The following is a 25,394-nucleotide window of genomic DNA, read 5'->3' as shown; positions in this document are numbered from 1 at the left end:
ATTATGAATAATTATTTCTGTATTAGCAAAAACAGACATGCACTTTGTATGCTAACTTTTTTTCATTTCTGTTCGAAATTTATTTATAAAAATATTTTTCAAAATAGATAGTTTGTCGGAGATCTCCATGCGGAACCAATCTTTAGACGTTCTCTCCGGGAATAATTAAACTGATGCACATCGGTTACCACAAGGTGGTGAAATTTAACTGCACGGTTTGCATGTTAGAAAGTGAATTAATATAGTCAATGTTATCTGTACCGATTTTCTTTGCGGTTGTAGCTCCTAACGAGACAGGTTAAGCTTTTTATTGAACATTAAGTTAACTGCTAGCTTGCGGGAAAACGCGCTTTAATTTGTTAGCTTGCTAGCAGAGTTTTGAGTTAACTACTGCTGGAGCAGTTTATGTAACTAACTATTTTGACAACTTGATAAAGAAACAGGTAAGTGAAAGACTTTGTGGACTGTTATTCTAAATAACTTGACATGTAAAGATGTTTTAGTTTTGACTGCGTTTAAGTGTATCATAACAAAGTGGAGCTTTGCTACTAAAACTAGGAGCAGCTAGGTGCAAGTTAAACGTGTTCTGACTGAAGATAAATAATCAGAATTAAATCTCTAGCATAATTGGTATAGTGGGAATTAGGAAATGGTACGAACACACGCATAAATACGTGAAAAAATGCATTTAAAAGGCTCCTAAGATCTCTTAAATTATTGTGTATCTATATTATAGTAACTGATTAGAAGTTAGCGTTTATTTTTTAAATAGAGAAACTGGAACTGTATTATTTTTGTGCTACAGTCAGAGAAGGTTAAGTTCATCTTAGTAAATGTGATTGACATGGTTCAAGAAATTTCACAAACATTTTAAGTAAAATCCAGCACAACCAAATGCCTTTGAAAGTCATGTAAATAGTGCCCAACTCTGTGTAATTTAATCTAAAATCCTTCTAAAAATAGAGTGGCATATGAAGCAAATTTCCAATTATTACATCTACAAACCACATATGTTTGGTAGCGTCCTTTTCATGAAACACTCAGTTATATTCTGCTGTTTATCTGTTTATCTTTTATAGAAACATTTCAGAGTAAGAATAGGGAGTGAGTCTTTGACCAAATGATGGAGGCATCAGCGAAAGACGCCACAGAAACGGCAACACATGTAGCTGTAAAAGGTGAAGCTGCTATCAAACAAGAGTAAGTAACTTTCATCAACACTGGACACTAGAGGGAGCGCTGTACTGTAATTATCTCATGGAATCAGCTTCAACATGATAATAGTTCATTGTGGCGTATTCATGCTTCAACTCGGCACTACACACTGCCTTCGTCTGTTGAAGCTAACAGAGCAGAATGTCAGTGAGAGTTTTTACTTTTGTCAAACCCAGTTATTTTTTTTTATCATTGTCTACTTATGCAGAATGGGATAAGTATTTGCACTGTCAGCAGTATTTGGGAATTTTTCAATACGCAGTAGAAGCTCTTGTTGGTTTAGTTTAGGTGGTGACAATTTTTTAATTGTTTATTGTGCTTGTTTTTCTCACTCAAAAAAGAAAAGCATACTAAAGCTTGTAAAAGAGTTTTACAGGCTTCCCACAGCCTGGAGTTTGATTTAAATGTCTTAGAAATCTACATAAATATAGGGGGAAAATACAGTAATGTGAAACCGATTATGTAACATAATAGGTTATATCATATAAGGAATGAGAAGCATTATATATACACATTCATCACTTTGAATTTGAGGTAAAATGGACAGAGAACTCTGTAAATTTTAAGGCGATATGAAATTTTGATTTGGGAAATATGTAAGAAACCTCCTTAAAGGGAAATTGCAAACATTCTGTTGACTGCTAATGTTTTTTTTAAAATCAGAGTTAAGAAAAACAACCTATAGCCTCATAGAGGCTCATAAAGTGATTTATTTATTAAAGGTTTTCGGCTTGTATTTTGGCATTCTTGACAAATCTTTTTAATGTTGCTTTTGGATCTGTTTTAAAAGTATTTTAAAACATATTTTTAAATTACTTTTTTCTTTTTTTTTTGCAGATTCATCACCACCAAAGATGCATTTCATGGCTTTCTGGATTCAGAATGGCAGGGCTCCAAAGGAGAGAAATCCGCTGAAAATGAGACGCCACAAGAGAAAAAGGATCCCTCTGTGGACGAACCTGAATGTAAAAAATCCAAACTGGACCATGAAGATGTGAAGAAAACAGAAAAACGGGATAAGAAAAGATTTCGTGGTCAGAATAAGTCGAGGCCACACATAAAACCCACCACTTATGAAGAAAAGCGACTGTGTTTGTCAGTCATTCAGGTAGATTGAACCTCCTCCTTTTTTTAAGATGCAGTATGCAATCCTTTCAGATTCCTGTAAAAATTGATTATTCTCTTGACTTTTTTTAACCATTCCTAGAAAAACGGTGAATGTAAGTTTGGGGACAAATGCATCTTTTACCATGACGTCGCCGAGTACTTGGCCAATAAGCCTGCCGACATCGGGGAACGTTGTTACCTCTACGACACATTTGGAAAGTGTGAATACGGGCTTGCCTGCCGCTTCGCCACGGCGCACACTACAGCTGACTTTAAAACCATGGAGAAGGCAGAGCTGGTCAAAGCTTACGAAGGAAGGACTTTGGTGAAGAACAGCCTGAGTAAAGATCTGCAGTATCGCCTGAGGAAACGTTCTGTCACCTTCAAAAAGTCAGAGGAATACCTGAAAATGCTTTCAGACAACAAAGATAAGAAGGAACAGCAGAGCAATGGTAAGACGCAGAACTGTTTCTGTTTATAAGAGTCCAAACTGTCCTGCTCTCACAATCTAAGGGAGCGGCTTTAAAGAACACGTTATTATGACTGTCAAACCAATTTTACAAACTAAAACTTATTTTTTGACTCAAATAATTAACACTCATTGCAGCAGCATGTTCCTATTACTGGAAGTTAATAAAACTAACTATTTGCAAAACTGAAAATGTTGCTTCAACTTGACAAATTTAAATGTGATAATTCCTTTTTTTATTTATGCAGGTGATGTTTGTACAGCAGAGGTATCTGCAGAGCCAAAAGAAGAAATTCAGCATGTTTCTACGGAAGAATCGGTACACCCTTGTTCTCTTAACTACATTTGCTGCAGAGTGTCTCAATTATTATGTTTTTAGGGGTGTATAAACTTAAATGTTTGCTCTGTAACTAGCTGCCCACCTGTCCAGATATCCAGCCGCCAGTAAAGACTGTAGGCCCGCTAACTGATGCCGACGTTATCAAACTGCGGCCCTGTGAAAAGAAAAAGGTAAATGTCAGCCAAACTTTACTCCAAAGTTCTTCTTTTAATTAAATAACACTACAGGTTTTCCAGAAGTACTAGCAGAGACATATTTTGAAAGTTGGGAGTATTTTTTAAAAGTTTTGTATTAAAAGTTATGTCTATATGTTCAAGGTGGACTTCAAAGACAAGCTCTATCTTGCTCCTCTAACAACTGTAAGTAAAAACAGTACTCATTTAATTTATGTTTAATTTTTTATAATTATAAACTTTAATGTGTTTTTTGGGATTTTATGTGGTGGAGTGCAATTATTCTTGCAATTAAGTCAGAAAGTTTAGCACTTCCTTTACTTTGATACTTTAGCATGAATACAATTCCTATAGTAAGACGTGGTGGTGGTAGTGTCATGATGTGGGATTGTTTCTTCTATGTTTCTTACCATGTTTCTTCTATGGTAAGAGTTAGCTTCTCCTTTTTAGCTTAGATGAAGCTAAAAAGATAGTAATCTTATATGTACAACAACCATAAATAAAAAGCTAGAGCAAAATTGAAGTATAATAATGTGTATTATATAAAATAATAAAATATAATAATGACCTAGTCAAAGTCCAGACGTAAAGCTCATTGAGAATCAGTGGCAAGAAATTCAAAAAAACGATTTTTTTGGACCCTTTCTAACCAACCTAATTATGGATACAGGGAAAAAGTTGTTGCAGTGAAAAGTGGTTCTGCCAAGCATCACCCTGAACATAAATGCACTCCACACTTTTAAGATTCTTAAAAACAATGCACAAATATAGAGTGTTTAGTCTGTCGCATAACATCTAAACAAACATATTTTAAGTGGTTTTAATATGGCTTAGGGTGTATAAATAGCGCTACAGGTGACTGTAAACCCTGACTAAGCCGCCATATTGTTTACATCAAAATTGGTCTTTTTTACGTCTTGTCAGTGTGGGAACTTGCCTTTCCGTCGTGTGTGCAAGCGCTTCGGTGCAGACATCACCTGCGGGGAGATGGCCATGTGCACGAATCTGCTGCAGGGGCATCAGTCAGAATGGGCCCTCCTGAAGAGGCATGAGAGCGAGGATCTGTTTGGTGTTCAGGTGATGCTTTTCCAACTTCGAAGTTCAAGCGCAGGTTTCTGTGACTGGATGTGAAGTGTGAGGTGTTGTTCCAGGTTGAAGGCTGTTTCCCTGACACCATGACGCGGTGTGCGGAGCTCATCAACAACTACACCGACGTTGATTTTGTGGATATCAACTCAGGATGCCCCATTGATCTGGTTTACAAGAAGGTGAGCTCTTATTTAACCGCTCTGTTCTCGTCAGATTAGTTGGGATTTTTCGGTTTGGCGTTAACATTTCTGATTCTGTCACTCTGAAAATTGTGGCCCAGTTTTGTCGAGCCTCATAACAAACACAAATTAAACATCAAGAGCTACTATATTATGGCAGAAACCAGGTCTGGACAATATGACTGAAAAAAACTTTCAATGATTGATTACTGATTAGTTTTTGTTTTAAATATCTGAAATACTACCAAACTGGTGGCTTGACATTTCCTGTTTTGTCCACAGTTGTTACTCCACAAAGTTGTTTTTTATCTGTAGGCAGTTATGAGGCACAGTGGCAAAACCTTAAACTGTTTCTGCGTCAGTTACTCAACAGATTGTTGCTAGGTAACCAAGGAATGAGTGAGTTGCTAGGTAACCAAGGAGTGAGGGAGTCAGTTGATTCCACAATCTTTTCTTTAGAGCTGCTAAGGTCTTTCCTCTGCCTACATCTCCCAAAATGCTGTGTGATTCTGGTTCAGAGTTCAATGTACATTTTGTATATTCAATATTGGTTATTCTATCAGACATTTATTGATATTGATCACGTGTCTATAGCGATAATCATTGTTTTGATCTATTGTCCAGGACTAGTAGAAACTATTAAACTCGTTCACAGTGGTTTTTGTTTGTGCTTCAGGGTGGAGGATGTGGCTTGATGACCAGAACCAGAAAATTTGAACAGATAATCAAAGGAATGAATTATGTAAGTACAGAGTATTTATTTATTTATTTATTTATTTATTTATTTTTTTGTTATGTTTGCTGCTAGTTGCCATGAAATAGTGATTTAATATTAACGGCATTAAGAAATTGAACAATTTAATGCAGTTCTTGTTTCTTTCTAAAGGTACTAGATGTCCCTGTAACCGTCAAGATCCGCACTGGTGTTCAGGAGAAGTCCAACATCGCACACAAACTCATCGGAGAAATGAAGAACTGGGGCGTCTCCATGGTTACCGTGAGTCTCGTCTTAAATGACTCGAAATGAATTTGACAATGGCTTGTTTTGAGGAGAAATCTCAAAAGAAGAGAAATTTTACTAAATTCTCATATTAAAAGAATTTCAAAAACTAACAATTGATTAGAAATTTGCAGTTTATTTGTTATTCAATAAAGTTTTAAGCGGTAGCCAATTAAAAATTTTATTTTTATGAATTCCCAAGTGGTTTCGCCTCATCTGTAAAGTCTTATCTTCTCATGCATCATGTTTTCCTTCTCCACCTCTATGTTTATGTTATTTTTATAGACATACTGCACATACCACTCATAATGACGGTGTTGTTTTGCAGCTGCATGGCCGATCGAGGGAGCAGCGCTACACAAAGTTAGCTGACTGGGATTATATCAGCACATGTGCCAAGCTGGCCGACCCTGTTCCACTCTTTGGTGCGTCATTTTGTTTTTTTATTTCTATGGTGGAGGAATCTGAGTGTTGACATAAAGCCTGTAAAACCTTTTATAGGTCTAAGGATGTGGTTTTTCTGATGTAACTTGTTTTTGTTGGTCCAGGTAATGGAGACATTCTGTCTTATGAAGACGCAGTGAAAGCCAAAGAGACCGGTGTTTCTGGCATCATGATTGCAAGGTTTGAATTGTTTACATACTTTAATGAGAAAGTAATGTGAGCCACTGGATTTACAGTCATGATGAATGAACTAACCCTCTTTCAGTTTTACTGTTTTTACTTGGGAATTACTTAAATCTGTTTTATCGCTTCTATTGGATTTAAAAGGGAAAGTAGTTTAAACTAAGCTAAAACTAAAAAATAATTAATTGTAAATATTCTTAAGTTGTTGTATCATTTTGTTTAATGTTGTATTTGTTTTCTCAGGGGTGCCCTAATCAAGCCTTGGATCTTCACGGAGATAAAGGAGAGCCGACACTGGGACGTCTCGTCCAGCGAGCGGCTGGACATCCTCAGGGATTTCACCAACTTCGGGCTGGAGCACTGGGGCTCCGACACCCGGGGCGTCGAAAAGACCCGAAACTTCCTGCTGGAGTGGCTCTCCTTCATGTGCAGGTCTGCAACATCACCATCATACTTTTAAAAATATTTTTCACCTCCATTGAACTTGTGATATTCATACCTTTTAGTATCCTAGTGAAACAATCATGATAAAATTTCCAGTATGTGATGAGAAGTTCTTATTGGTTGGTGTGTATTTAAACGTATCAATCCTTAAGTATGAACTGCTGTGTTTTTTTTAAATAGATATATTCCTGTTGGCTTGTTGGAACGAGTTCCTCAAAAGATCAATGAGCGGCCGCCGTATTACATGGGCAGGAACTACTTGGAGTCGCTGATGGCCAGTCAGAATGTTGACGACTGGATCAGGATCAGGTAAGAGCCAGAACATTTAATTAAGTGACATTCTCATTGTTAAATTGTAATAAAAATCTTCTGTATTGTTGTTTCAGTGAAATGCTCCTCGGACCTGTCCCGAAGAATTTCAACTTTTTACCTAAACACAAAGCAAATTCCTACAAGTGATTTTCTTTGAGTGACGCAACTAGAAGAGTCTGTTTGTTTTATTTCATTTTATTTTATTTTTTTGGGTGGTTAAAAAAAAAAAAAACTAGATAATGGAAAAATGTTTTATAAATTCCAGAGACTACTACTAATCTTGTTTAATTTGCTTTGTGAAGCAGAATAAAGGAGTTGCACTTGAGGTGTGGTTGTTTTCTTTTCGATGGCATTTAGAAAGAAAATATTTTACATCAGGACAAAGACACAATAATCCCTGATGATCCGCTTGTACTTCTTTTTACTCATGTGTAACAATTTTGGAAAAGGTGCTTTTATTTTTTATTATTATAATGTTTGAAATTTAATTGTAAATACATGCAGCTGTGAATGTTTATTTTTTTTAGTGCATACAGAGGAGTATTCTTTTTGACAAGTTCAGAACATTTTTCGTAAATGTTAGAGCAGATATTATTAGTCACAGGGTTTCTTTTATCTGCTAGATCAGTGTTTCTCAGCCCTGGTCTTCAGCGCCCCCCTGCTCTGCATGTTTTAGATGTGCCTCTATTCCAGAACAGCTGATTCAAATGATTGCATGACCATCAAGACTGCAGAAGCCTGTTAATCACCCAGAGATACAATTCAGGTGTGTGGCAGAAGGGAAGCACCTAAGACATGCAGGACAGGGGGGAGCGGTGAGGACCAGGGTTGAGAAACACTGTGCTAGGGGAATTCCGACTCCTGTGAATGGAAGAGCTGCATGTTAAAGGGCATTTTTATTTCTATTTGTGCAGGCCTCTGCCAGCAACCTGCATTAAAGATCAACCAGCAACTCCTGTGGTCTGACTCCCTTCTTCAACTGAACACAACGCAGAACACATCAAGGTTAACCGGTTGTATATGACTAGGTTATCAGTAAAAAACACCGTTTGGATTCAGCCGGTCAGACATTTTACATCCTCCAGTGACCTGCCTCCTGTTTACGTGCGAACTGAAGGTGAAACTATCTTAAACATAGGATGCAGAAATCTGTCAAAGTGAAACTTTCAGTTCGTGGTTGGTGTTTGTCACATGGTCTCGGTCATGTGGGCAGGAAGTCTTTAGTAAAATGTATCGTCTGATTGTAGCAGTAATTGAGTAAAATGCTAGAAATCCCAGCTGTGGACTAACACATGACTCCTTCTTGTGGATCTTACCCAAATATATTTGGTTTGCAAAATCTTTTTCTAAATGTTTAAACTTGGAATAGAAATATTGTTTTTTTTTTGTCCCACTTTGGGAATATTAAGCTAAAGGCAAATGGGAGCATTCATATTCAAATTAATGTAGAAATACGTTTTTTAAATGGAAAAATATGTACAACATAAGAATACTGTGGTTATTAAAAATGGCATACTAGCACAAAAATGTGTAACTGAGTAGATGTCTTTGAAACAGCAACAGATTAAAAATAAAGAGCAGAGAGCAGTTTTGGTTATAAAGTTGGAAGGAAGGATCTTTGACGCTCTTTTGTGCACATAGGATGCAGAAATCTGTTGCTGACTTCTTGTCTGGTTAGATTTGCCTGGCAGAAAACAGGTTTGATGCAGGGCGTGGGTTCTGTTCCCAGCCTGCAGAACCGAGTATCTTCATTTCATTCTGCTTGCCAACCCTCCAGCTGCTGTTACCCACAAAAATGGCTCACCTTCCAGCACTTTTTAAGTATGTGGATGAGCACGATGATCTCTATGTGCAGGTAAGATTTCTTTTTGTTTCACTGTGATTTTCAGCTAATCAGGAAGTTAAATTACTTTTGGCATAAAATCAGTTGAACAAAATTTAGCCTCAGCTCTCTGGTTGCACTTTGAGACTTCAATGTGGATTTTGCTTTCTTTTGGAGGAATAAAATTAAAATTTCCATGATCAGTTAGATGAGACTATATCAGAACATGTTTGAACTTTCTCTGCTCAGCGCCTGGCAGAATGGGTCAGCGTCCAGAGTGTGTCCGTTTGGCCCGAGAAGCGCGGAGAGATCCAGAAAATGATGGAGATGGCAGCGGATGAGATCAAGAGGCTGGGGGGGAAAGTGGAGCTGGTGGACAACGGCACCCAAAAGGTAAAAGAGTTTTTCACTTTTATTTGTTAAAAATCAAACTTTTTAATATCTTAGAATGTGTAGTTTTGTGATAAAAGATGAGTACTTTGTCTTGTACTTTAGGATACTTTAATTTGTATCTTTTTCGTGAAGCTGTGAACATTTCTCTATATTTTTAACTCCATCAACCTCCAACCTTGAGCTGGAAAAACAGATTTGTATAATTCTTGTATTTATGTTAATTCGTGCAGCTTCCCTCTGGAGAGGAGATCCCTCTGCCTCCCATCCTCCTGGGCAGTTTGGGCTCGGACCCGGCCAAGAAGACGGTGTGTATTTACGGTCACCTGGACGTCCAGCCTGCTCAGGTGAAGGACGGCTGGGACACCGAGCCGTTCACTCTGGTGGAGAAAGACGGTAAGAGCAAAAGCTTCCAGTATCTGCAAAAAGTCAGGCTGAACCACTTTTAGGAGTTGAATAGAGGCAAAGTTGGCACTTTAATAGACTTTTAATGCAACTTTGCATTAAAAGTGTCATTATTTACCGAATGACACTTCATGACAACTGTCATAAACATTCGTAAATACTTTTTCATGTTCATAACAGGTGTTATGTCATGTTTATGACAGTGTCATGTCAGTCTTATTCGCAGCCCTTCAAATAAAGTGTTACCAAACCTCTAAATCTACCAGGAAATGTCCAGCGCATTAATAAAACCTGGAAGGACAGAGGGGGAATCATCATCTTCACAGAGGAAATGTGGATCTTCAGTTATCTTTATTGGCAATCCCTTTAAACTTGAGGCCCGTGGGCCAAATCCGGTCCGCCGTAGCTTTTTATTTGGCCAATAGAGTATAGACTAAAAACAAAATGTGCTTAAATATTATGTTATCAATCAGTCAGTGCAGTTTTTATCTGTTTACTGCCAAATTGTATCAGTCCCTTCGGCTTCTTGCAAATTATTGTGGAAATTCATGCAAAATCAACAAATCACACTAATAATTGGGAGTTTATTGCAGATTTTCTCAAAAATTGTCAAAAACTTTCTTAATCGCACTTAACAGCTGCCTCAGCTTTAATTGATGTCAGAATATAGTCTATGATCTATGATCTAGAGAGTTATAAAAAGTTGCATTTACCATCATAAATAAGTGCAAATATTGCTAATATTTCCAAATTAATACGACAAACACTTTGATTTTTATTGCAAAAAATCACAAAAAGAATCACTAAATCCTGGAGGAACTGAAAAGATGTTCAATTATATTTGATTTTAAGAATTCATTGCTATTTTAACAGTTTGTGATCAGGTTTTATCAACACATTCAGGAACAACCGGCCGTTTAAGAGCGTTCATGATCTTGATCTGGCCCAAAACGAAAATGAGTTTGACATCCCTGCTTTAAGCATTTTAAATCAAAACTCACTGCCCTGTGTTGAATAGTGAAATTAAGAGCATCGCAATGCGAAGAGAACTCAACGGACCGGGACGAAACTGTTTCATAGCTGTGAGAAAAGCACAGACAAGTGACGCTAATTGGGGTGAAAGGGTCAAATTTATGAAACAGTATAAGAATTAGACCAATAATTGGTGTGTCGGGATAAGATGGGAGTCAGATGAAGTGATGCCCCCTTCATGCCTAATGTCTGCAGCGGCAGCTCCATGATCTGGGGTTTCTGCAGTTGGTCAGATCAGAGATCAGGTGACGACCTGGATGTATACCAGATCATTTTATCATCGGATGTGTCCCTTCTTCCCTGAAAGGACAAATTTAATCCAAGATGAGGATGCCAGGATTCACCAGGGTTAAATTGTGCAAGTAGCTTCATTTCCACCAGAGTCCAAATCTTTACCCCAGTGAGAAGCTTTGTGACTTTGCACGGCAGTCTAACTCTACAAAAATTAATTGAACTGTGGATGGAAATGAATGCATTGCATGAATGCATAAATTGCAGAAACTTATCGAAACAATGCCACAGCAAGTGCTGACAGTATGTGCTTTATATTTGGACTACACCCTGTTTAATACAAAAGAGGGAGTGACAGGTGAAGCAAGCTCTTCCACTGCTGCTTCAGCAGAGCAGGTTTGATTTAAACTTTGTCCCTCAAAGATGCTTATTCTCAGTTTGGCACATTTTGATGTAGGATGAAAAGAAAAATTGAGAAAACATCTGTTCTCCAGATGGCAGCACTAAGGAACATGGATAATTTTTGCAAAGGGTCTCTGGTAAATGATTTGTTTAAAAAAAAAAACAATTAACAACAGACTGGTTAAATTGAGTTTTATCTTTGTAGGTAAGCTGTACGGAAGAGGATCCACTGATGATAAGGGTCCGGTTCTGGCCTGGTTCAACTGCATCGAGGCCCATCAAAAGATCGGGACGGTAAACTCACCGCTGCCGTTTTAGGGAATCTGTTAATGTTGGTGCTAAAACGTGTTTGTAGTTTTAATCTGGCATTTTCCCCCTCAGAAAAAATTAAACAAAACCATATTATAAAGAACTTTGAGGGTGCCATGTTGTCTGGTTCGTCCAAATCTGTGGTGAAATGGTTTCTGCATTCAGTGGGTATAACCCCAGAAATTGAGCTTTATTATTATTTTTACAGTATATGTTTGTCTTCTTTTTGCAGGATCTTCCCATCAACATCAAGTTCTGCTTTGAAGGAATGGAGGAGTCGGATTCTGAGGGTCTGGACGATCTGGTGTTTTCTCGAAAAGATTCGTTCTTCAAAGACGTGGATTATGTCTGCATCTCTGACAACTACTGGCTGGGAAAGACCAAACCGTGCATCACCTACGGCCTCAGAGGAATCTGCGGCTTTTTCATCGAGGTAAAGTCTCTGTTATTTAAAGAGGTGGTTATTTTGGGGGTAAATCCTAATGATACTTTTATATCTTGATATGAAGGTCGAGTGCAGCAGGACAGACCTTCACTCCGGCGTCTTTGGCGGTTCGGTTCATGAGGCCATGACTGATCTCATTTCACTCATGGGTAAATAGAGATGATCTAGGGACTGTTCTTTTGTCTGTAAAATTTCACTGTGTATTTTCTTCCTTCACAGGCTGTCTCATCGACAGGAAGGGAAAGATTTTGATTCCTGGGATGTACGACAGCGTCGCTCCTCTGACAGAAGAGGAGAAAAAACTATATGATAAGATCGATTTTGACGTGGTTGAGTACTGCCAAGATGTGGGAGCTGGAAAGCTGCTGCATGAAACTAAGGTAAATAAATCTCCTTTACTTACTGAATATATAAGAACCACTGGGACTTTGCTGATGTTTTGCATTGTAGGAACAAATCCTGATGCATCGCTGGAGGTATCCGTGTCTTTCTCTGCACGGAATCGAAGGAGCGTTTTCTGAAACTGGATTCAAGACTGTTATTCCCCACAAGGTCATTGGCAAATTCTCCATCCGCCTTGTCCCTGACATGGACCCCAAAGTCGTGGAAAAGCAGGTAGACTGAATTACTTTCAACTGGACATGAAAGCGGTGTTTTGAAAAATGAAAATGTCTTTAAATGGTCTTTAGAATGCTGACTTAGGCTATGTTCGCACCGCAACCTGATGCAACCCAATTCAGATTTTTTTGTCAAATCTGATTTTTTTTTTTTTGTCATGGTCGTTCACACTGCCAAATATATGCGATTTGTACGTGTTCTCTCGTGTGAACAGCAAACAACCTGAAAGTGTCCCGCATGCGCAGTAGAGGGCGCCATAGCGTCAGCGTTCTCAGTGTTTTGCCAACCGCGATAAAGAAGTCGTGCTCAGTGTTTGCGGAAGTAAACATGGATGCTAACGGTGGACCTTAGCTTACGATTTTGAAGTTGTTGTGCGACAGGAGGCAGCACTTTAACAACTTAATCCTCATTACATTCCGCCATGGTTGTTGTTGTTGTTGTTTTTCTTCACGCTTGCGCGTATCAGGACGCAGATTAGTGACGTTTGTCGAGTATCAATGACGTTCAATATCTGGCCGTTGGGATTCAGGTCACATTTGAAAAGATCGGATACGTATCGGATATCCAAGCAGCCTGGGTCGTATTCGGGAAAAAAAATCCGACCTGTGTTGTTCAGACTGTAATAAAAAGATCAGATACAGGTCGCATTACGTCAGAAAAATATCGGAATTGGGTCCGATTACGATTAAGGCTACGTCAACCGCATATGCTGGTGTTAGTTTTTAATCACTGGTTGCTCATCAGACTGCAATTCGGCCGACCTTTTACATGGATAACATAAACCTAAAGCTTCAGTTTGTTACTAGTTTTCATGTATCTATTTCCAGAGTTCATAAATAGCAAATGCGTTGTTCTTTTAAACTCTTTCACTCTTCTATTATTGTTCAGGTGATCGACCATGTGCAGAAGAAATTTGCTGAATTGGGAAGTCCTAATAAAATGAAGGTGTACAGTTTTGGTGAAGGGGCCAAAGCCTGGGTGTCTGACTTTAACCATCCTCACTACATGGCTGGTCGAAGAGCAATGAAGACAGGTAAATAAATATTCTGCTTAAAAAACGCACATTTGTACCAAATAGTGTTAATAAGGTTTTGTGCGTCAAAGACAAAAGAATTTGTGGATTAAAATATACACAGAAAATAAATAAATAAATAAATGCATCTACATATCAGAATATAGATACATTTTAATAATTTTAGATGTAAAAAACAGCTAATTGAGCATCTTCTCCCATTATTTCATCCTGCTTTGTTTTTGTTTTTATTTTTTTTACCTTATTTGTTTAATTTAAGTTTTTGGCGTTGAGCCGGACCTGACCCGTGAGGGCGGCAGCATTCCCATCACTCTGACCTTCCAAGAGGCAACGGGTCGGAACGTCATGCTGCTTCCTATCGGATCCTCCGATGATGGCGCTCACTCACAAAATGAAAAGATCAACAGGTTTGAGGTTTTATAGTTTTTCTAAATACATAAGGAAACATGGAAAAGATCAAATAAAATTAGCAGCTATGTTTTTTTTTCTTCTTTCAAATAAAATCTTGTTCTTTATCCAAATTCTCCAGATCAAACTACATTCAAGGAATCAAGATGCTGGCTGCTTACTTCCATGAAGTTTCAAAACTGGGTTGAACTCATAAAGTCTTAAATAACATCTGTGTTCATTTTCAGAACCTGAACCCTTTCAGTACAATTTTTACCTTTCAATTAAAAGTGTTTCTGGAGACGTCTGACAATAAACTGGCTTTCACATTAATCGCTTTTGGACACTGGTGATATTTTTCCTTCTTATGGTGTTTTCATGTTTAATTAGTGTTAGAGATTTGCTGTTGACAAAAAGGATACCATATTCTACTTCATGATAATTTACTTCTGCAAGTTGCAGCAGAAATATGACGCTGAAACATATCAGTCTAAATGAGACGATATTGCTTTAATTTACTAACATATAAACAAGCATACATTTTAATGACTTTACTGTTTTTGAATAATTGGTCTACAGCAGTCATAATCTGTAATAATTGTTCTTTTTAATTGAAGGAGCAGGCATACACCTGTTGTTTGCATGCTGCTGTACATTTTTATTTTACATTTTTGTCTGTCAGTAGCAAACGGGAAGCGTCTATCACGTGAAGAGAGTCACAGGCAGACATCAGCATAAATGACTGACATCAGCTGAACTGGAACCAGCGGAAATCACAGGATCAAGAACCCCCACGCGATGAGAATACAGAACGCTCGTAAACGGCGCCGCCATATTGCGAGTGGCTTTTGTACACAAATTTGCGCAATAATCGTCATTTGCTTTACGCTGTGTATCTTGTTTGATTAATAAATGAAATATATACAAAACTGCAATCGACTTGAGGTGTGTATAAAAGTTATTGTAAGTTTATTTCTGGTTTAAAAATGACAATATTTGATTTTATTCACATACTTTTTTTTTTACTTTTTCATAACCAATGGAAAAGCCTTTGTCATTGCTTTGGTACTTTCTTTTTGTTTAGGAATATAATATTTTGTGTTTCTTACTTTGTTTTTATATTATTATTTTGTGTGAATTTACCTGCTCTTGTCACTTTGCTGCTTGTATGTCTGCACATCACCACTAAAGGACAATAAAGGTTATATTACATATTATTGATACTGCAAATTTAGGCATACATTTACAAGCACATTAATTCTGTCACTGAAATAAGTTTTGACAAAATATTTTAAGTTTTATTGGTTATTTCATATTCTTAATACTTTTAATTATGTTTAGTTATGTCCATTTTCAGTGGTTCAACTACAACAAATGTAAATTCATTTTTAAACAGTTTTGTAATTGTTGCAGATATTAGTTTTTGTCTCAGTGGTAAGTAACACTGATCATAAAATCAACATGTATTAGATAATTCATAAAAGGGTCTGTTGATCCAGGGGAAAAAAAACTTTCCAACCATGCTGTCGCCGCTTTTGAAAACGAAGGTGCCACTCACAATATGGCGGACTCGCTTACGTATAGTTTCTACGGAACAGCGAAAACAGCGCTGGAGCTACTCTTCTATGTAGAAACCGGATCATTTGCAAAAGAACAGCGTTTGGCTTGCACAGGTAATATTGACAAGCTCTTTTAAAGCTGATATGTTGCCAGGAATCGCATCTTCTCAGTCAAAGCTAAAATATTAGCTAGTTAGGAAATAAAAGAGCTCTCAGCCTGCTAACTCCCGTTCTGTTAGCCTTCTAACAGGCTCGGTCATTGCTTGAAAATATTTAAGTTGGTATCAGTTTCAGATTGATTTCCTTAAACACTTGAGTTCAAGTTATGTGTTTTACTAAAGGCTCTTTAGCCTAAATATGTGTTACTTTATTTATGTAGCTCTGTACCAACTTAGGAGCTCGTTGTTATGAGTTGTTTTCAGTGCTGGAGGAGAACAGCTTTAAATATGTGTTGCTTTGTAATATTGTTTATACATTTTGAAATTTAGCACCTTTAGTCATGTTGCAACCACAAATTTATTTTACTAAGAAATTATGTATTATGCACTTAAAATTTGGAAGAAAAAGCTTTTAAGGTAGATTTTTCACTAGATTTATGTCTGAGCTTTGACTGGAGGACCATTGTCATTCTAACTGGAATGACATGGTCCAGTTAGAACATGGTCCAGCTGGTGGTTCAACCAGAGCTGAGTGGTTCAACCTGAGCTACAACTGGTTGAAACACTCAGTTATAGCTCTGGTTGCATGTTTAGGCAGTTTTGAACCTCTGCCCTAGTCTGCAGGCTTTTGGCAGATATTCTTCCAGATTGCTCCGTGTTTCTAGCTCCAGCTTCACTGACCATGCTTAAGAACAGCATCCCCACAGCATGACGCTCCCACCACCATGTTTCATTATGGGAATAGCTTGTTCTGATTTATTTGTAGGGTTAGTTTTCTCACAAGTAGGCCAGAAAGTTGACTTTTCATGGTTTTATTTTAACAATTACTTTGTTTTTGTCACTGCAAAAACCAAACTAAAAGTATATTTGGTCTGTAGTTTCTAGTGCAAATACCTAAATTTGAAATAAGACAAAACTACATTACAACTAACTTTTCAGCAAGATATAATTCCTTAATATTAATGAAAAATTACTAATTCCACTGCCAGATTATTTAATTTATAACAGGAAAAACATCTTGTTTTAAGTGAAATAATCTAGAAAAAAAAGAGAATAATTAATACTTTTTATTGGTATATCATTACTAAAATACACTGAAGTATCTATTTCTGCAAAGAACTTTATGTTGCACACGATAAGCAGGAAGTAAAATGTCTCTGATGCAACTTTCTCACATGAGTCTTTTTCTTTTTTTATATTTACTTTCTCATTTGACTCCTTGGAGTTTGTGCAAAGTCAGCAGGTTTGTTGGTGGGCGTGTCTTTGTGCTCATATATCTGCTCCAGGTCAGAGTTAAACTCTTCACTCTGCCTGGTTTAACCCTCAGCTCCTGCCTGTTGTTGGGAAAAATGGCTCACCTCCCAGCACTTTTCAAGTACGTGGACGAAAACCAGGACCTCTACGTCAAGGTATGACTTATCACCCAGTGTTTAAAGGTAGCACTTATTGTCACTGCACTGTAAATGCAAGATGGCATTTAATAGAAAATAGTGAGTTGACTTAAATCAGTTTTCGTGAAATTGCTATCAACTCTCACTTTTAGTAAGTTACTTATAATTCGAGGTTGAAACTCACTCTATTTGAGCTGGGTTAATTTAGAAAAAGGACGTTTCTGCTTGTGTTGGAAAGTACTTTGACTCAATGCTGCCTCCATCCAAGTACAAATGCTTCACTTGAGTTCTTTTTCTTTTCTGGAGCCAGTAATTTATCTAATCTGATTCGCGATAAAGAGATAGAAGAGCATCCGCGTAGCAGAATGTATCATTTATCTTAAGCTAGGCTACAGTCAGCTAACTTAATGCTTTTTTTTTGGGCCATTAACACAATTAATGTTTTTTTTCTACATGCAAAAGTCCCAGCCTGAAACCTTTGTATTGTGTTTCTGGTATTCCTTTAAACAAACCTGCAAACGACAGTGATGATTGAGAATGAATTAATATTTATTTTATATGTTATTAAACAAAATATTTTTTGTGTAGGTTATGCATTTCAAATATTTGATTTAATTAGTGATAATATGCAGAGGGGTGTTGCGTTGTTGGAGGCGTCAGTCGTAGACGCGACAGGTTCAAATCCCGACCCGATGACCTTTACCTCTTCGTTAACCAATTTCCTGTCTGATCACTTTCAAATAAAGGCCAATAAAAGTTAATGAAAGAAGAAGTGAGAGGGGAAGGACAAGGACTCGATCAGGAAAATTGGTTTAATTTTTTTGCTAGTCTTGATTTAGTCCTGCTTACTTAAAACCAGTGTTTCTCAGCCCTGGTTCTCACTGCCCCCCTGCTCTGCATGTTTTAGATGTGCCTCTATTCCACAACAGCTGATTCAAGTGATTGCATGACCATCAAGTACTGCAGAAGCCTGTTAATCACCCAGAGATACAATTCAGGTGTGTGGCAGAAGGGAAATGCCTAAAACATGCAGGATAGGCGGGGCGGTGAGGACCAGGGTTGAGAAACACTGATTAAAACAAATGAAGTTTACGTTCTCACGTTGCATATTTTTCTAAGTGAGGTGAAGTAGTTAGACTTTACGGGTATGTGCCAATCTGTATTACTGTAAAACCAGTTGTTAAATTCAGTTGAAGCCCAACTCTCAGTCTAGAGAATGATTGAAAAGCCTTTGAGTAGCCGTGAGTTTGTTCTTTCTGCCAGCGCCTTGGAGAATGGGTCGCTGTCCAGAGTGTGTCCGCTTGGCCCGAAAAGCGCGGGGAAATCAAGAAGATGATGGAGATGGCAGCCAAAGACATCGAGAGGCTGGGGGGGACGGTGGAGCTGGTGGACATCGGGAAACAAAAGGTGATCATTTCATCTTCTTTATGTTTCTGAGAACACAAATTAAGGTCAAACTGATTCGAATAATTATGTTACTAATTATATTTTACTCCTTTTTATTGGTTATGATGAATACATGACTATAAAAGACTAAAGTAACGTCCTGTATGATACCAGAAAAACCCGATCTAACTGCTGCTTGCAGTTCTAGTTTATTTTTAATATTCAGTGTTTTTTTCCCGCAGCTTCCTTCTGGAGAGGAGATCCCTCTGCCTCCCATCATCCTGGGCCATTTGGGTTCGGACCCGGCCAAGAAGACGGTGTGTATTTACGGCCACCTGGACGTCCAGCCTGCTCAGGTCGAGGACGGCTGGGACACCGAGCCGTTCACTCTGGTGGAGAAAGACGGTGAGTTCAGAGCAGCTTTGAAACGTAATGTGGAAAATCAAAGGGCTGAAAGTGAAACGGCTTCACCAGAACTCAAAGTGATCGTCTGGAATCCTTCCTGAAAGTGTAAGACTAAACCCAAAAGGATGAATTTGGAGGTTTCTGTTTTCAGTCTGTCTTTGTGTTGTCTTTGGCTGCGTTTTGAGGACATGCAGGATTTTATGACTGACATAAAATATCTGGATGTCCTGATGATGCGATCAGACTTCAGTGTTATCAAAATTACGCCATCAGAGTTATCAAAGCGCAACATTTTTAAAAAATTTTATAGTTTTCCACTGTTTAAGGTAAAAAAATGCTCCAATCCATCGTGTCTGTAAAGATCAAAGTTGCTGTTTTTGCTGTAATTTCTCAAACCCAGCTTTGCGTTTGTGCTTTTATCAACATGTAATCATATCACAGATGGCTGCACATATTCAAAGTCCATTTCAGCTGCCTTCATTTTCTGAGCAGAGCTGCATTTTCTTATCTGAGGACGTCAGAGGTCAGGTTGAACTGTTTTCAACAATTAGGAGCTGACTTTATTTTTAATGCTGCAGCTCTGTGACATCTGCTTTTCTGTTGCTTTTTTGTCTTAGTTCATCAAACAGATTTACTGTAAATATCAGACTAAGATGGCCTGTGTAAATACAAAAGCCATTTAGACAATGTCATGTCTTCAGATGGTTTAAATGTGAGTGAAATTTAACCTAGGTTGAGTTTTTACGTTTGAAAACATGAATAAATCTTTGTTTTCTACAATCAAACGATGGTAAAACGTCTCCACTGGTATCAACTAACGCTGAAGCTTTCATTCTGCTCTCTGGTAAAAAAATCAGCTGACTGAAAGTGACACATTCACTTCCTTCTGACTCCTACATGCTCAGCGATGTTTAGTTTAGCTTCTTTCCTCTTCCCATCTTGTCACATATTCTGTTTAAAAAGACTAAACATGACATTTAAACCAGAATAAAGGATCTGATGCGACACAATGCTTCCATTAAGAACTGGAAATTACATTAATTATATATTTTTTGCAATGTTTTGTGAAGTTAGTTGATGTCATAATCGAATCCCAGGAGAAAAAGATGCGAATAAAGCCTGAGGTGTGTTTGTAGGTAAACTCTATGGAAGAGGATCCACTGACGACAAGGGACCAGTGCTGGCCTGGTTTAACTGCATCGAGGCCTACCAAAAGATAAAGCAGGTACAGTTTTTACCCTGATATAAACCAGATTGGTTTGTGCTTTAAGTTTCCTACCTTTACTGAATGTGCTGACTCTCATCTTCACAATGTATTCATGATTCTGCAACGTTTTTTGTCCACTTCACAGTTTTTGTGCTCTACTTTGTTGGACATTTATTGGTGCATTGAAACTATAGCAAAATAGTTTGTTTTGGTTTCTCTTTTTACCTTTTCTTCTCTGTGAAAGAAGAATAAACATTCACACCCAACTCACAATGTGACATGGTGAGTTGGGCGTGTATCTTTGTTCGCTGAAAACATCAGCTTAAAATTTACTGCTGGAAGCTCAAGGAAAACAAGATCTGAGCTCAAGCTCTGGCTAAACAACCGCTGTATGTTATTGCATAGCATATGAGAGCTAGCATGTCTTCACACGTTCAGGTATTTTTGTTTCCGTTGCAGTTTATGTGTCGTGCAGAAAGTTATGCAAACAAATCGTTTTGTTTGCTTCATTTCCTTTAAATGATGCCGTTTTCCGAGATTTGTTTTCATTATTTAAATGTTAAATAGTTCAACCTAAATCCAGCTGGTTGTTTTAGACTGCAGGGATTGATTATTGATCTGTGTTTTCTCTACTTGGACATGGTTTAGAGATGATGTCAAAGCAAAGGTAGATAATATTTCAGTGAAGTTGTAAAGAAATGCAAACTGATTTTATTCATTTGCTCACTAAGAAAGCTAAATCAAGTCAACGGTTTACCCAGAACGATTACAAAAGTATTTTTCTTTTTTTTTTTTTTACATATTTGTTGGTCTCAACACTTATACTTGTTTACAATAGTTCATCATACACCTGTATGCTGCCACCTTGTGGACAGCTGTGATAATAATTTAAAAAAGCATAAATGAAGAATATTTAACCTGTCCTTTGGCATAATAACTTACAGATAATATAAGAATAAAAATATAGATAATGTCAAGTAACAAATAAGGACTCGTATAGTTTACATTTGTGAAATATTGATTTTATACTGGAGGGAAATCATGATATTGAACATCATGAATCATTGATGGTTTTTACCCAAAATTTGAACTGTTGCTACATTTTCCTTTAAAATACTTCAACAGCAAAAATGTTTAATTTTGTTATTAAAATGTCAGACTAACCAACTTTACCTAATAAATATATTTTACAAAAAAATACTTGATTTTATGGGTTACAGTTAGAATGTTTTTTATTTTCTTAGGCTGATGGGGATTATTTTGTACCAGACGATGATGCAAAATCATCTTGTTGGTCGTCTTTCAGTCAAATTAAAATGAAAACAGTCCAGACTTTTACTTTGAGATTTGTATTCGGTGGGTTTGAATGAGGCCCAAATATCGATCCCTGTTGCACTCCACATAGAAGAGCCTGAAATCGATTAGTTGTTCTTCTTGGTTGTTTCTTTCCTGCTGGATGTGAAGTCAGTGTGCTGTTGGAGTTATTTGGTAGATCAGCCGCTCCTGGGAAGGTTCAACACCTTTTTAAAAACAATATAGCATTTAAACTAACTTTAAATCTTCTTTGGCTTTCTTAGAAATTAACTTCTTAGGAATGTGACCATAGGAGTGTCGGTGTAAATTATGTGCAACAGCAGTTTTTTAAATTCAGGTTTAAAAATGAACCACAGCATGTGAGAACCAAGCCTTGGTTTAATCATTATGTGAAGGCTGGATACGCTGCAGTCGTGTCAAGACGTTTCACTGAGAACTCTGACGTTGTCAACAGGCAGAAAAACAGAAAACTGACCCACATTAGCGCAGGGATAGTCCACTTCTTGGAAGGATCTGAGTACATTTGGCTAATGTTCTCATAATGAAGGGTCTTTATCACCTTTAACTTTCCCGGTTTCAGCTGTTTATGGCCCACTGAAGGCTTTTTTTAGATAAAAATTAACCCTGAGATTTTTCAGTCGGGTTTTAAATTACTTTATAGCAGGCATTGTGCTGTTGAGGTTTTTTTTATTTCATCCTCCTGGCGACAGAATCAAGAGACCTTGTGATCCTAGTACTTTTGAGATTTAAAGGGGATTTATTATGAAAATTTACATTCTGCATGTTGTCCTTCTATTTGGGTCTCAGCTTCTTCTAAAAACAAAAAGAAAACACTTAGCCTTTTTACTGGTGCCTGGAAAATGAGCCGTTTCAAAAACTTAACCAATGTAACATCACAAATCAGGCTACTCCCGTCACCTAGCAACCCCACCGAAGCCCAGCCCATTACCTAGCAATCTAAGCTGAACTCCAGCACATTTGGTCAACTGGCTTTACTGGCTAAAGCCAGTAAAGCTTTAGCCAGTAACCTGACAACAAAAAGTCAGGTGTTTTGTTGTTGACTTGCCATCCAAAAACTACTTGCTGCATCCTTGTTAGTTGTACAGGAGGCTCCACTTCTGCTTTTCAAAGATGTATGGTTGCATAATTGCACATCTGTTTGCAGCCATTTTCATGTGAATGTAAACATTGAGTTTTCGGGGCGTGGCCAGCAGCAGCTTATTGGATTTAAAGTGACAAGACACCCTAAAATGGTTAAATCTAGAAGAAGCTCAAATAGGCCAAACTAAAATCTCATTATCTAAGAATAATTTTCTGTGAAAAAAATGTAATGAACATGTTTTGTTTGGCCCATAGACCCATCCTAACCAGTTTAAGGAAGTACCTTTTATCTTTCCTTCAGGATCTTCCCATCAACATCAAGTTCTGCTTTGAGGGGATGGAGGAATCTGGGTCTGAGGGTCTGGACGATCTGGTGTTTTCCCGAAAAGATTCGTTCTTCAAAGATGTGGATTATGTCTGCATCTCTGACAACTACTGGCTGGGAAAGACCAAACCTTGCATCACCTACGGCCTCAGAGGAATCTGCTACTTCTTTGTAGAGGTAAATCCACCTCAGGAGTAATTTTGTAGTTTTTTTTGTAGAGTAGTTTTACAGATTTTCTACATTTCCAACTGAACCTCAGGTAGAGTGCGGCGATAAAGACCTTCACTCTGGCGTCTTCGGCGGCTCGGTTCATGAGGCCATGACGGATCTCATTTCACTCATGGGTTAGTAGAGATGATTGTTGAAGTTTTCTACAGTTCTTGTATGTCAACGTTGTTCTCTTTACCTTCACAGGGTCTCTGGTTGACAAGAGGGGAAAGATTTTGATTCCTGGGATGTACGACAGCGTGGCTCCTCTCACAGAAGACGAGAAAAAGCTGTACGAGAAGATCGACTTTGACTTGTCCGAGTACTGCAAAGACGTGGGAGTTGGAAAGCTGCTGCACGACAGCAAGGCGAGAAAACAATCTGACATTTACTTCATTCCCTGCCTCATTCAGAACCACCAACACTTTGCTTCTTTCTCGTTACAGGAGCAAATCCTGATGCACCGCTGGAGGTATCCGTCTCTTTCTCTGCACGGGATCGAGGGAGCGTTCTCCGAAGCCGGAGCCAAGACAGTCATCCCCCGCAAGGTCATCGGCAAATTCTCCATCCGCCTCGTCCCGGACATGGACCCCAAAGTCGTGGAGAAGCAGGTAAGTGCTAAAATATGGCTGAAGCTTTATTTTGAAAGGTTTATGCAGATAAACTGTGAAATATGCAGTAAAATTCAGTTTGTTTTAACAATTACAAACCATATTTAATAATTCATTTGCTTATATTCGGATGAAATAGTCGAATCTTGCATTAAATGGGACATTTAAACAAAATAACCAGTTTCAATCTGTCAGTGTTTAATTTTAGTTTTAAAAACACCATGTTTGTTTTTTACTCAGTTTCTGTTTATTATTTTTATTTAGGTGGTTGATTACGTGGAGAAGAGGTTTGCTGATCTGGGAAGTCCAAACAAACTGAAAGTAACGATGGGTCACGGGGCCAAAGCCTGGGTGTCTGACTTCAACCATCCGCACTACATGGCCGGCCGAAAGGCCATGAAGACGGGTTGGTTCAGAACTTTACACACACCCGTCTTCCTAAGCAATCAATATTTTACTCATGTGTTCACATGGATGGTTATTTTCCTCCGTCTCCCTGATGCGGTCTAGTTTTCGGGGTGGAACCGGACCTGACCCGTGAGGGCGGCAGCATTCCCGTCACTCTGACGTTCCAGGAGGCGACGGGCCGGAACGTCATGTTGCTTCCTGTTGGATCCTCCGATGACGGAGCTCACTCCCAAAACGAAAAACTCAACAGGTTCGTCACAAACACAGTGAATGTAATTTGAATGAAATTAAGAAGTGAAAGGTAAAGTAAATAGAAGAATTCAAGGTTTCTCCCAGAGAACCTGCTACGCCTGGTGGTTTAGTCATTCATCCAGCAGCCGAGTTAAAAAATGTTTAAAGTTGACAGGGAATTTTAAAATATCACTTGATAATGATGTGCTATTGAAAGATTAGAAGGTTAATACCTGAACACCAACTATAAAGTCTTAAAATATTCAAACATTAAAAAAAAAATTAAATAACTAAGCAATGCTAAGCCTGGTGGCCCGCCAGGCTTAAAATACACAGAGGGAAACGCTGGAATTATTTTATCATCCTGCATAATTTAAATCTTCTTTTTTTATTTGTTTTTCAGATCAAATTACATCCAAGGAGTCAAGATGCTGGGAGCGTACTTCCATGAAGTCTCACAGCTGGAATGAACTGATCACGTCTTAAACAACGTCTTTACTCGGACACAAAGTTTTACTTTTCAAATTAAAGTACCTTCTGTAGATTAAGACAATAAACTCTTTTTCATTCTTACTCTATGCTCTCCTGTTTAATTAAAGGATGAATCTCTCAGATCAAACTTGATTGATTTTCTAACTTTAAGTTTTATGAAAATGTAATTTTTATGAGATTATAGAATAAATGAAGATTATTTCAGTTGCTTTGGAGTTTAATCTGCCATTATACATGTGGTGCTGGATTATTTTCTGACTAACAATGTAACATTTTTGCAGTATATAAATTAATAGAATAGTGAATATTTATAGTATTGATTTTTACAAAATAAATTTTACTTGTGAGACTAAAATTAGACTAAGACTATAAAATTATTGGCAAAAAAAAGTTACACATGAATTTAGATGTTTTTTTTTATTTTTGACTCTTTTACAACTTGAATATGTTCTTATGCATCCAATTTTTTGTTCAAGTCTTGCACAAGACAGTCGATCACCAAGTATTATTTTCCTCCTTATTTAGGTCTGTTAAATCTTTTTTAAACATTTTCATAAAAACCTTTAAGGT

General features: G+C 37.7%; 3 protein-coding genes across 6 annotated transcripts; all 3 read left to right on the top strand.

Annotated features, from left to right (window-relative positions):
* The first annotated feature begins 66 nt into the window (after positions 1 to 66).
* Positions 67 to 7,280, top strand: dus3l (dihydrouridine synthase 3-like (S. cerevisiae)). Of its 2 annotated transcripts, none has more exons than XM_016677940.1 (16): positions 67 to 443; positions 1,091 to 1,200; positions 2,053 to 2,323; positions 2,423 to 2,774; positions 3,040 to 3,110; positions 3,206 to 3,301; positions 3,449 to 3,490; positions 4,229 to 4,381; positions 4,456 to 4,572; positions 5,249 to 5,314; positions 5,459 to 5,569; positions 5,901 to 5,997; positions 6,121 to 6,196; positions 6,443 to 6,631; positions 6,824 to 6,952; positions 7,030 to 7,280. In XM_016677940.1, exons 2-16 carry the CDS (start codon positions 1,121 to 1,123, stop codon positions 7,100 to 7,102), a joined length of 1,923 nt encoding a protein of 640 aa, XP_016533426.1. In that variant the 5' UTR covers positions 67 to 443; positions 1,091 to 1,120; the 3' UTR covers positions 7,103 to 7,280. The 2 variants fall into 2 exon arrangements, with proteins under 2 accessions (XP_016533426.1, XP_007564965.1); XM_007564903.2 differs by having other exon boundaries at positions 1,080 to 1,200.
* A 443-nt stretch (positions 7,281 to 7,723) lies between these two features.
* Positions 7,724 to 14,362, top strand: LOC103146842 (cytosolic non-specific dipeptidase-like). Of its 2 annotated transcripts, none has more exons than XM_007564902.2 (12): positions 7,724 to 8,284; positions 8,733 to 8,810; positions 9,027 to 9,170; positions 9,401 to 9,563; positions 11,443 to 11,531; positions 11,779 to 11,979; positions 12,056 to 12,140; positions 12,211 to 12,371; positions 12,442 to 12,606; positions 13,498 to 13,642; positions 13,902 to 14,049; positions 14,172 to 14,362. In XM_007564902.2, the coding sequence occupies exons 2-12, from the start codon at positions 8,751 to 8,753 to the stop codon at positions 14,236 to 14,238; spliced, it is 1,428 nt and encodes a 475-aa protein (XP_007564964.1). In that variant the 5' UTR covers positions 7,724 to 8,284; positions 8,733 to 8,750; the 3' UTR covers positions 14,239 to 14,362. The 2 variants fall into 2 exon arrangements, with proteins under 2 accessions (XP_007564964.1, XP_007564962.1); XM_007564900.2 differs by having other exon boundaries at positions 8,685 to 8,810.
* Positions 14,363 to 15,618: 1,256 nt separating this feature from the next.
* On the top strand, positions 15,619 to 24,946 carry LOC103146841 (cytosolic non-specific dipeptidase). 2 transcript variants are annotated; one of them, XM_007564898.2, is made up of 12 exons: positions 15,619 to 15,702; positions 17,074 to 17,155; positions 18,401 to 18,544; positions 18,766 to 18,928; positions 20,065 to 20,153; positions 22,852 to 23,052; positions 23,135 to 23,219; positions 23,290 to 23,450; positions 23,529 to 23,693; positions 23,958 to 24,099; positions 24,204 to 24,351; positions 24,736 to 24,946. In XM_007564898.2, the coding sequence occupies exons 2-12, from the start codon at positions 17,096 to 17,098 to the stop codon at positions 24,800 to 24,802; spliced, it is 1,425 nt and encodes a 474-aa protein (XP_007564960.1). In that variant the 5' UTR covers positions 15,619 to 15,702; positions 17,074 to 17,095; the 3' UTR covers positions 24,803 to 24,946. The 2 variants fall into 2 exon arrangements, with proteins under 2 accessions (XP_007564960.1, XP_016533424.1); XM_016677938.1 differs by having other exon boundaries at positions 15,635 to 15,702; positions 16,987 to 17,155.
* Positions 24,947 to 25,394: the final 448 nt, after the last annotated feature.

The sequence above is a fragment of the Poecilia formosa genome, unplaced genomic scaffold (assembly GCF_000485575.1).
Source record: "Poecilia formosa unplaced genomic scaffold, Poecilia_formosa-5.1.2 Scaffold169, whole genome shotgun sequence".
Taxonomy (NCBI): Eukaryota; Metazoa; Chordata; class Actinopteri; order Cyprinodontiformes; family Poeciliidae; genus Poecilia; species Poecilia formosa.
Note: the sequence above shows the minus strand (reverse complement) of the source record. Positions and strands in the feature narration are given on the sequence as shown.